Source organism: Dermacentor albipictus, chromosome 2 (genome assembly GCF_038994185.2).
Source record: "Dermacentor albipictus isolate Rhodes 1998 colony chromosome 2, USDA_Dalb.pri_finalv2, whole genome shotgun sequence".
Classification (NCBI taxonomy): Eukaryota; Metazoa; Arthropoda; class Arachnida; order Ixodida; family Ixodidae; genus Dermacentor; species Dermacentor albipictus.
Window position 1 is genome coordinate 2,246,031 of NC_091822.1, and position 12,869 is coordinate 2,258,899.

Sequence of the window (12,869 nt, forward strand, 5' to 3'; positions counted from 1 at the left end):
CCGGCAAGCGATCGGCTTCTTGGCTTGCGTACATTATTAGCTGATGAAACAAAAAAAGCAAAAGAGTACTATAAAAAATAACTCTAAAGATTTTCTTGTCTCATCCCAGGAATGTTCTGGCATCACTTATCGCCAAAAAACAAAGCTGCACCCAAACTCCGTATCGGTGATACCTTTTTAACCGGCAGTGCCGAAACCGCTGATGCGCTCAACCGATACTTTAGCTCAGTGTTTAGGCGTGACGACGGTATCAGCCCACAGTTCCCTAGCTGTGAACACATTCTGCCGATTGGTGATGCCAGGATTACTGAGGAAGGTGTGTTAGCACTTATGCTTAACCTCGACGCTGAAAAATCGCCCGGAGCTGATAGAATCCTGAATGCGTTTCTTTCCCGGTACGCCAAATGGCGTTCAAAATATTTAACTATAATATATGAGAAATCACTGTCATGCGCGGAAATACCAACTTACTGTGTGTACGCGAAAGTCATCCCCACACCAAAAACCGCAAATCCGTCTTTCCTCACATCACACAGGTCAATATCCTTACTCTGCACATGCTCAAAAACCCTCGAACACATAATTTTCAAGCACATTTCTGCCTTTCTTAACTACAACGCAATAATTGACGCAAGACAATATGGTTTCCGGCGTGGTTTTTCTACTGTCTCTCAGCTCGTAGAGACAGTTAACGACTTAGCGACAGCTTTAGATAGACAAGGCCAAATAGATTTATTATTTCTCGATTTTGAAAAAGCATTTGACCACGTCTCTCACTCCAAACTACTTCTTCAACTAAAACCCATTTTAAAGAACGACGCCTTAGTTAACTGGATTACAGCATACCTTTCATTACGCAAACAAAGTGTTCAGGTCAACGCTGCAGCTTCGACACCCGCAACTGTAGACTCGGGCATTCCACAGGGATCAGTGTTAGGGCCGCTCCTCTTTCTTATCTGTATCAACGACATCATCAGTGACATACGCGTCAAGATAAGGCTTTTTGCAGATGACTGCATTTTGTGCAACGAAATACGCAATATAAATGACCAAATAGGTTTAAACACCTCGTTCTCTACAATACAAACATGGTGCTCGAAATGGCAAATGATTGTTAACCTCAAAAAGACTGTTGCAGTGACCATTACTCGCAGAAAGAATCCCTTAACCCCTACTCATAGCATTAACAACCAGTCTTTATCAGTCTTTATCAGTCTTTATCATTTATATAAAGCAATGAAGAAATAGGCTATTTAAGGCGATCAATAGGAAACGGTTCACTTGAAACAAAACATTCTGTATATAAAACATTCATCCTATCCATTCGAGAATACGCTGCGATTGCTTGGGATCCGCACACACAAACCAACATCACTAAAATTGAGAAAGTCCAAAGAAAATCAGCCAGGTTTGTTTCAATTCGTACAGCTCGCACACATCCCCATAATCTCTTCTAGGCAGCACAACTGGAAAGGCTTGCAATATAAGCCATTACCGGGACAGAATGAAATTTTTCTTCTTACTCTCAGTGAGTTAGGAATAGATAAAACATTATATATTGTACCGGCTATCCACCGCTGTACGCGCTCTTCTCACAACAAAAAGGTTATAGATTTTTCCTGCAGGACCAACGCATTTAAAAATTCCTTTTTCCCACGCACAATTTCCGAATGGAACTCATTACTGTGCCACAACTGTTCACTGTCCAACGGTTTCATCCTTTCTTTCTGCTCTTTGCGAATAAACCAAAGGGTTCATCCCTCGTCTTTACCCGTCAAATCATGATTGTGAAAGGTTTCTGTTATGCTGTTTGTTATGAAGATTCTTGTTCAGTGTCTGCTGTCGTGTTTGATCTTATTTCATGCTTTTTTTTTGTTCCAGATTCCCACTCCTGCCTAAGGCCTGGTAACAAGGCTGGCAGTATTTGTAAAATAAAAAAATAAATAAACATGCGATACGTGCGTGGGCGTCCTGCGCTGAGCGATAACGACGGTGAGACGCGGTCACCCGATAAACATGCACACGTGTCAATATTTACACAACAGCACATAATCAGGTGAATTTTAAACGATACAGGCGGACTAAGCAGGGAACAAAAAAAAAAATATACGTAACCGCTTACGTTGCTCGTCATTTGTCAAATTTGGTGCAAGCACGCATGCGTAGATCACACAGGCTCCCAGCGTGCATTGGTCAACACTCCGGCAGATTTTTAGCACCCCAGGACCACTGGGTGAAGTTATAGCGCTTGTTTCTGCACTGATAATTTTATGTTCGAAGGACGCCTCGACAACGCAAGTGCTACTTTCGAAAGGGGCGAAGACCTCCACGTCAATCACATTACCACAACACCAGTCATTCACACAAATGACAAAAGCACCTTCTACAACTCCAGAACTCTTCCACTGACGTCCTTCCACTGCAGTCGCACAGCCCAGTGATCTCTAGGAAGTAAGGAAGTGCGCCGATTGCTTTCTGTGCGGACTGTGGAATGTCTTTATTCCCCGAGATGTGCCTTTCTAGGCCAGCTTCGCGGAGCGCAGACTGTGCGCCCTCGCGCATTTGCTGCGCGCCGGCCTGCAGTGATCGTGTGCACGCGTGCAACGTATAGCTGAATGTACGTTTGTGAGTCGCGCGGTAGTTTATCAGCACGGCTCCTGTGGCGACTGCACCGCGTTCAGCACACTACAACTCGATAGCCTAAGCGGTGTTAGCGTGTGGGTGAGGCTGGTCTCCTGGACTTCCGGTCGACTGAGCGTTACGCACACAGAAACGCCCACGCACCGACGCGCAAACACACGCACACGCGCACACACGCGCGGGCACACAGACACGCATACAGTTTTCCGCGGCTCCCCGAAGTCAGACGAAATGGATCGCTATTATACAGGTTTTGGATCGGCTACTGCTACCGCTCAATAAGTGTTTCGGCTATAATGAAGGCCCCCACATCATCAGTTCCTTTCAGCAAAGGCACGTGCAGCCGTTCTGACAATGCATCACCACCAGCGTCTTTAACGCTACACTATTTTGCTCTCAACAATGACGTTTGCACAATAGTTACCGCGACGGGTTCGGAGAACGGAACCATCATCCATTTAAAAACGTTAAATTCTAATTAATTACCTTTCAGTCATACACTGCGAAAGCCTTTCTCGCAAACAGGCAAAGCTCGTGCTTTGTGTTCGATTCGGCCTCGTGTCTGCAATCCTTCAAGCATTCCAATAAGCATTCACAGAGAGACGAGTAATCACGGCGGTTCAGCTATATTTCTCTCATCTAACATTCCATATTACCACAACACCAAAATAAATAAATAAATATAAACGACGGCCTGACTTGTAGTTGAATATTACTAACTGTGAATCTGTGTTTGTTGAATTTGACTCCCCCGTCTTCAGTATAGACAAAAAAAAAAAAACTGTGTTTGGCTGCATTTATCACTCACCTTCTTCTCTAGTTACTGACTTCTGTAGTGCCCTTGATCAAACCATGGAAAAAAATATCATGCGCTGTTGTAACGCAATAATCATGGGCGATATCAACATTAACCTCATAGATACCAATTCATCTAATTCCTCTATTTATTCAAGCATCTTCCATAGTTTTGGATATGAATGTTAAATTTCTCTCCCTACTCGTTGTCCTAACATTGCCGATGGCACCCTAATTGATCACGTATTATCGAACTTAACAGATCCACCTGAGGCTGGCATTATTACCACCAATATTACCGATCACTATCTTATCGTGCTACGCCTGCGCAATCACTCAGCCATATCTAACACGTCATTTTACAGAGTTATAGGAGACAAAGAGATGTTCCTTGCTAGCGTAACTAAAACTTACTGGTCGGAAGTTGTATCATCTATTGAATCTCAAAAAGCTTTTTCGCAGTTTTTAAGGACACTTTCATCGCATTTCAACTGCCACTCTCATAAAATAAAATGCAGAAAAAAGGTATCATCGCCAGAAAATCCGTGGCTTACAGATAGACTTCTGAAAGCAATGCGGTCACGTGAAAATTTGTATAAGAAAACTAAGAAGCAACCTTTAAATACTAAATTACTTACCCATTATAAAAAATTTTCTAGCTCACTTGCTGCGCAGCTGAGAAGTGCGAAGAGAAATTACAACGAACAAAAAATTATAGAATGTGGTAATAAGACCAGAAAAAAGTGGGAAATAGTTAACACCTTTTCAAACCGTAACTCTCAGAACGTCATTTCGAGAATCATTAACAATGACATGGTACACATTAATCCGCTTGATATTGCAAATTTATTTTGTAATGCCTTCTTCAACAACACTTCTGATTCCGCTTAATGCGGTAACATGTCCTTTAAACGCTTACCTCATTCATTTTTTCTTTTTCCAACAACACCTGATGAAGTAATTTCAGTAATTATAACCCTTGAAGCCACTAGTGCTGGCCTAGATAATATTAATGCCTACCACATTAAAATGATCGCGGAACATATCGCTAACGCCCTCTCAGCTATCATTAGCCTGATTTTTGAAACCGGAGTTTTTCCACGTGAAATTAAACGCGGTCGAGTCATTCCCGTTTTCAAGAAAGGTGATCACACGCTTACACAAAATTATAGACCCATTTGCGTTCTTCCATTTTTAATGAAGTTATTGAAAAACTTATCGAACAGCATCTAACGAAATATTTAGATAAATTCAGTATTCTTTCCCCTAATCAGTTTGGCTTTTGTTCTGGCTTTTCAACTAATCTAGCACTTATTTATCTTACTAATTATCTTAAAAAGCTATTGATGATGATAATTTTGCAACGTCGATATTCATTGATCTATCCAAGGTCTTCGACACACTTAATCATACAATTCCTTGTGCTAAACTTGAGGCCATCGGAATAACTGGTCCACCTCTACTTCTAATCCCCAGTTACTTAAAAGATAGAAAACAAGTCGTTAACATTTCTGGGTACTACTCTAAAGAAGCTACTACTAACATTGGTGTACCACAGGGGTCCATATTAGGTCCTCTACTTTTCCTGATTTATAATAATGATCTGCCTAGTTGCCTCTCCTCATCGAAGTGGATTCTTTACGCTGATGATACTACTACAATTATTTCTTACAATTGTATATCAATGCTAACACGTAAGCTAAACGAAAATCTCGTGAAACTTTTCACATGGTGTCAACTTAACAAACTGCAGAATAACCATAAAAAGACCAATTTTGTCGTTTTTGCCTAACATCAGCGATCACCTGAGCTCCTTCAATCTATTTCCATCAACAATCACCTAATCACTGCAGTCGATCATTGCACCTATTTTGGTGTGGAATTTGATCGTCATCTTAAATTTCACCTTCACAAAGCTAATGTGAAAAAGAACATGGCATACGGAATACGCGTTTTAATCAAAGCATGACCATATTTATGATTTTCAACCCTCAAGTTTGTTTATTATGCTTTTGTTCATTCTCATATTAACTATAACATTAAATCATGGGGAAACACTTATGACAGTCACCTAACTTCGTTGCAAGTCATTCAGAATCGAGCTATTTGACTAATAACATTTTCACCTCATAGCATTAGCGCAATTCAGCTGTTACATGCACATAATATTTTGAATGTGACTGATCTTGTTAAATATAACCTGTCGATATTTATTCTAGGTCATTAAACAATGATATTTCAGTAACCATCATACCAAAGACATCCCTAGCTAATGTAAATAATACTAAACTTGCACGAAATATGAACTTCATTTTACCCATCGTTCGCACCAACTATGGTAAGCAGTCATTACATTTTTCAGCTTTATCTCTGTGGAATTCCCTTTAAAATTGTTCAAAGCTCACAGGTTTCGCACGGAACTTAAGTATTTTCTTTTAGCTTCCTCCGAATTTCCCATTTGAGTGCACCATGTGTTATATTTTTAACTTTCACTTTGTTTCTCTAAATGTCTCTCGCATTTTGTTTACTTCTTTTCTTTTTTTAAAGCAATTTTTTGTAGTTTCACCATTTGCTGTCTAGTGCAAAGCCTTGTTATTGCTTAATACATTCACCTGCTACTTTTCTGTTCATTTATGTCTCCTAAAAACCTTTATTATCGAAAATTTCACATGTTCCCATTGTTGTTTTATTAATTCTAGTCATCATGCACAGGATGTCCCATTTCAGTTTCTAACTACGGGACCTCCTTCTGTATATACTTGTCATGTAATTATCCCTATTTTTGCTTTGAATGAACTGATTCTGATTCTTCGTTATGGGCCCAGTTGGTAAAGATCCAAGTGGGCCCGCGATGTCAAAAATACCCAGGCGGTCAAAATTAATCCAGCGCCCCCCCCCCCCCCCCCGCCAACAATACGACGTGCCTCATGACCAAATCGTGGTTTTTGCACGTAAAACCCCGGAATTCAATTTCTTGTCTCTCCACAGCAAAAGAGTGGCAGCAGTAACAGCTGGGAAGAAGGACATCCCCCTTGGATCCGCGCATGCTGACGATGGGCGACTCGAGATGCACCGATGGCGCCATTATGGCCAAGAGTCGACAGCAAGCACGACGGAAACAGGCAGGCTCATCCGGGCGGGACGAAGCGGCCCACGCCGCGGAACCTGTCGGGCGCCACCCACGCGCCGCTTGTGGGAAGCGCGCCCCGACGTGCGCTGCCGACCAGTGGGCGACGGCACCCGCTTCGGAGGCCCAGCGTCGCCGAGGACATGGAGCGGACCGGGTGAGTCTCCGCGCTGCGTAGCCTAACCCCGAGTGCCGGAAGGATCGGAACACCACCCACCGTCGCTTTGTACGGGCGTGCCACACGGGTCCGCGCTCCCTGTACCAGGCGAGTCCTACGGCTGAGATGGCGTATTTTCCCTGCTGTGCATTACGCAAACGTTAGTGGAAGGCCTCCAAAATTCCGCGACTCGCTCATCGTTGCTGACGTCGCCGTCACTGCTTTAGTAAATACGCACACCTATCGCACTCAGATATAGGTGCACACCTATCGTACTCAGATATAGCTGGTTCTTTGCTGCAGTTGCGGCATTCGTTCCAATCGCAGGCGCTGCTAACTCTGCGAATGGATTGGCCGTAATGCAGGCTTTTGTCTTCTCTGCGTATAATTGCCGTCCTCTTATTAACAGTACGTACATGCTGGTACTTTATGGCGTCACCGTTACGTCGCCGCTATTGTACGCGACTTGTGCTGACGCAAATGTTATTTGACTTCCTGTTTCACCGACGCCATTGGATTTTATGACAATTTCGCACTAATGCGTGTAACCGCAGAGTGCACGAAAACATGTGTCGCGGTGACCAATATTTCTTGCATGTGCACCCCTGCCTCACCGCGACAACGGGTTAGCCAGCGTTGCGCGGGCTGCCTTGGGCATTTATTTTCAAACAGTCCTACTGATGTTCTAACAATTGCCCGCCACGTAAACTTTATTTGTATGTGAATGTACTTTTGGTTATTCATTTGTTGGTGTTTTGCGAGTGGTACCACATGCATGAAATGTCGCAGCAATTGTTGTACAGTCATTGTACGCAGATCTGGCCGGGCATAAGCAAGAGAAACTGATGACTAAAAAAAGAACAAAAAAGGACTAAACCGAGACGCACGTTCCGTAGGCACGTTCGCCAGTGAACCTTTCGGAGATATGTATATACTAAAACACAATTTTAATACACCTGTCATTGATCGCACTGTTACTGCTAAAAATAAAGAAATTGACCGCAGACACGACTGACTTCCTAACATGAATCTGAAATCCACTATGGCGGGGAGAATAAATTTACTCTAGTTATATTGCAGATGGTAGGTAGTATTTTTTTATTGGGGAATTTGCCGCCAAGCATGCTACCCAGAAAAAGAACGAAAAACGGCCACCGTGACAGTGCAGAAATCCGACTAAAACAGGGAAGTATACACAGTGCTGTACTTTCAACGAAACGCTTGTTTTGCTATTGAATACTGATCGTCGCAACAAGACAAGTCAGACATACAGAGATGACACTTCTCATTTAAATATGTCGCGCATTGGTGGTGGTTTCTGAGAACGTCTACTCTTTTTCGCACATGGGTAAATATGCACAGCTTGCACGATTTCTACCTTCACGTGCTATTTCGGGAAGCCTCGATAATTTATCTGGTAAGCACTGATTTGTTCCTATAGAGATAATCCTCTATTTATAAAAGGCGAATTTGGAGCGCCAGTCACGGCAGCGTGCGCCAAGATGATCTTGAATTGCGCGATTGAAATTATGAAATTGCTCTGTAAGCCGATCGTTCATGCATCGGCCAGTTTGGCCGATGTAAACTTCACCAAAAGAGATGGGTATCTCACAAATCTCTCATAGGTGTCGTACAGGTACAAATATGTCCCTCAGGTGCGTATGTTGACATCTGGCGTGAAAAGGCCAAGGCTTCCGCGAGACGCGTAATAATGGCACGCGGGTATACTGATCACGGCTGAGAAGAGAAAAACTTCATTGTCGGAAGTCCACAGGGGAAGGGAGAAGTTGACCGCACCTCATGCGTTTACGGTGCCTACGTACGATAAAAACATGTACGAGTGAAAATGAATGAGACAGGATATGAGCTCGTATATTTCGACGCCTTCATTGCTGTGTGAAGGCGCGTTCCAAAAAAAATTTTTTTCTGAGGATCTGAAAGGTATGCGTGCCCGGCTGCACAGCACAGCTACCGTTTTGTACCATTGCCGGATGGAACCATTCACAGCTTCGTTGAATGCCCTAAGTAAAGCAGTGCGCATAAATTATCGCGTTTCATCGAATCTGTCGTGGGCAAAAAAAAAAAAAAACGTGAACTACCTGCTTTTGTTTTTCGTTATTTTCTATATACTTACTTAAACGGCGTGAACATTGTGCTCTGATGTGGCGCGTTAACTGAGTCGAGAGTTCCCAAATTGCACCCTTTTTGCGGTAGCAAATAAGTTACTGAGAAAAGTTTCCAATATTGCTCGTTTTCAAATGCTAATGGATTGTCATAATGAATTTCGTCTAGTATGTCGGCAATGACGATCCCGTGACTTGACATAAAGAAGCGTTACGCTGGTTCAGTGCAAATTGCTCGTCGCGAGATAAGGTGTTGTTGCACCTCAGGGGCGATCCTACCACTAGCAACCAGTTTGTTGCATTTGTAGGTGATCCCATTGCTAGCGACCTGTCTCTTGCGTACTCCAGGGTAGCGTACCATACTGCTGCCGAGAAATAGCGGCGCCTGCCTTTCGAAGCTCGACCAACCTTTCCTTATTGGGTAGCGTGGCGTTGTCGGTGAGCTGCAGGCATACGGTAGACCACAGCGACCGAGCAAGGGCGAGACGACGATTTGCTAGTGCGAAACTTGCACTGTTTATTCAAAGGTAATTGAAAGAAAATAAGAAGAGCATGATGTATGAAGTATGAAGTATATCACAGGTACATTTCGGAGCCCCTTAAGTAGGCTCTCTACAATCGTGTGGGCGGGACCTTGCTTCCGTCGATGACACGTGACAGGCACAGAGAGAAGGCCCCTCCTCCTGCAATACCGAGCACGGGAAGGAGAAGTCGATCCTCTTTTCGACGAATCCGGGGAGAGGTTCGGGTGAGTGACCTCTCTGGCGCCTTGGGGTCCGGCCATGAGTGGGTAAGGGGATGACGTAGCACCCACGGTGCCCGACCATGAGAGGGGAAGGGGATGTCGATCCTCTTTTCGACGAATCCGGGGAGAGAGTCGGGTGAGTGACCTCTCCGGCGCCGTGGGCTCCGGCCATGAGAGGGTAAGGGGATGACGTAGCACCCACGGCGCCCGACCATGAGAGGGGAAGGGGATGACGTATGGCCCTTGGCGTCCGGCCATACCTAACAGACTCTCCGGCGGGAGAGGAAGATCCCGACGTGCAGTGGCCAGCAGCCGCTGTACGAGGGATCGGCGTTTCGGTTCAGGATTCTCCGTAGAGGTCACGAACCCTTCGTTCGTAGCAGGTAGATTCCGGGGAGTGGTCATCTGTCCTCTTGGCGATCTTGTGACATTTCTCCCTAATCCGGTCCAGTGAAGTTGGTCTTGCAAGCAGGTCTTGCCATTTTTCGTCTCCTGCGTGGGCAAGCAATCACCACAGAACAGTGCCAGACCCACAACCACAAAGCAGCGAGCACAAGGCCACTCTCCCCCAAGGCACACCCGGCTTCTAACAAAAAGAAAATCCGCTACACCTTTCCCATTTCCTACGCGCGTTTTCCCCCCCTCAACACCAAAAACGGCCATTTCGTGAAAGCGTTAGGACGTGGTTATTAAAATCAGCTAACAATCGGCTTCACTTCGGAAACATATGAATGCACGAAACAAAAAAAAATGCCATGGAAACCCGGTTGAGCATGAGGCTTTCGATACCGAGCATGAGGCTTTCGATACATTGTCAGCTCAGGGGAGTTCTCGAGGGGAGGTAATTGGCGTAACCTTCCCATGCGCTTTTCGGGACACCAGACAATGTGCAGCGGCGGAGGCCGCTGTGCGAGGCAGCTTTGGAATGTAGAGGCACCGGCTGGGTTTGGGCGTGACCAAGTGACTACGCGGATGCCAGATATTGGATACCACGACTGCGCTGCAAGGGTCGTCGGCCCTCGGGCAGAGCACGAAAACCTGTGCGGCATGTGTGTGTGTAAAACCCCTACCCTCTTGTCACAAAGGCGACCACGAGTACTTTCAACGGAGACGTCGAACGATGACGTCGAACGGAGTGGTTATAAGCAGCTGTTGTCGGCTGCTAGTGTGTGCTCGTCATCGTGCTCTCTGCTCGAAATGTACTCATGAGCTGTGTGTTCGTTTGCTGTATGCTTCGTCTTGCGGGCTCCATTTGAGAGTCACGCTAGACTGTGTAAATGTATCCCATGTTCAACTGTAAATACTGCAAATAAATTCCTGCTCACCTGTTCCTGTCACCCCAAGTTCCTCCGATTGTCCTACAAGCCCGACTCCAAATCTTACACATGGTGGCAGCGGCGAGATCGTCCGACAACTCTTACAAGCCCTAGCCGCACGCAGAGCGGAACCCCCACAACACACACACACACACACACACACACACACACACACACACACACACACACACACACACACACACACACACACACACACACACACACACACACACACACACACACATACACACACACACACACACACACACAACACGCACACGCACACGCACACACACACACACACACACACACACACACACACATGCACGCACGCACGCACGCACTTGAGCCAAGATCGTAAAAATGAAAGGCGTGTCGAAAGCGAATTGAACCAAACGCATACTATTCGCACTGGCCTAAAGTAACTAAAGTGATTTTGCCCCGTAACTCACTAATTAATGAGGTTAATTACCTAACGTTTTGATTATTGGTTGATGACCAAATTTTAAAACGCGCATTTGTAGAACGCCTCCAGACACCACCGATCGAGTTGTTTCCTGTACGATACGTCTCACGTTGTCCTTTTATTCCTGGTTGCAAACCCCGCAGGGGCGTCTGCGTCAGCAGGCGTTTGGTGCGTTGCGACACCACGTACCCGAGCACACGAGGGTTGGACCCTCCCGCGTGTAGCCGTGCGCTACTTAGCCGTGTCCGGGGAAAAGGGGATCCTGGGGGTTGAGCCAATGCCGGGTGTTTGGACCTTTACGGCCCCTCGGTGGCGACAACACGCCCCTTTGGCCTCGGCTTCATGTGGACGGCGCCCACAGACTGACCCGGAAATCGGCAGTCGCCTCTTCCTGTCTCTTCCTCTCGAATCTTCGTCTTTATCTCTTACTTTTTGACCTTTCCTGTCTTCTCCACTCTTCCATTTACTTCATTCTCCTCGGCGGCAAGGGTTAACCTTGTGTGGGATAGCCAACCTTGGTTATAACACATTCGGTTATAGTAGTGTCGTACAGCTGGCGCATACAGGCCATCTTTTCACGGTCTTGCAGCGTCCCCTTGTTGGGCTCCATGGTGGGTGGCTGGCGGCGCTGCCGAATTTTCATACATACCTATGGCAAGTTCTTTTCAAACACTTCCTGATCACCCTCATAAACGAGGGCGCACCGAAGAAGTTTTCACGTTTTTTTGCCGAAATAATGACAATTTTCCAAGATTTCATGTTGTACATTCAGAGAAAAAAGAAAAGGCAGTGGGAATGATCTCACCTTTTCTTGTTGCGAAGACACTTAGTGAAGCTTTTGGCCCAGGTTATGAAGTCTCTAAGTTGGCTAATGGCGACCTCCTCTTAGAACTGCGTGATAAGACACAGTACGAGAAACTCTCTAATCTAGTATCCTTTGGCAATCTTCCAGTGACGGTCACACCGCACCGCACAATGAACACCACACGAGGAGTCGTTTCCGATGCCGATCTCATGGAACTGACTGAAGCCGAACTACTGGAGGGCTGGAGCGATCAAAATGTGACCAATGTGAAGAGAATAAAGATAAGGCGCGATGGCAAGGAGATTGAGACGAAGCACTTAATTCTAACTTTTGCAACAAGTATGCTACCTGAGACCATTGAGGCTGGCTACATAAAGATCCGAGTCAGACCGCACATCCCGAATCCTCTCCGATGCTTTAAGTGTCAAAGATTTGGCCACAGTTCACAGAACTGCCGAGGCCGCCAGACTTGCGCAAAATGTAGTGCCCAAGAACACTCATCTGACAATTGCGAGAATGCTCCACACTGCGTGAACTGTGATGGGGAACACGCCATGTACTCGCGGTCCTGTCCATCATGGAAAAAAGAAAAAGAAATAGTCACAATCAAAGTTAAGGAAAATAAATCGTTCAAAGAGGCACGCAGGCGGGTAGCATACCTGCCAAAGAAAAGCTTTGCCGAAGTGGCGCGTCAG

At 45.5% G+C, this 12,869-nt stretch overlaps 1 protein-coding gene across 1 annotated transcript in view; it reads left to right on the forward strand.

Moving 5' to 3' along the window:
- Positions 1 to 6,510: 6,510 nt before the first annotated feature.
- Positions 6,511 to 12,869, forward strand: part of LOC135921109 (uncharacterized) — a 45,285-nt gene continuing 38,926 nt past the window's right edge. Inside the window, exon 1 of the mRNA XM_065455426.2 lies at positions 6,511 to 6,719. Coding sequence (XP_065311498.1) covers positions 6,511 to 6,719 — 209 coding nt within the window. The remainder of the gene's footprint in view (positions 6,720 to 12,869) is intronic.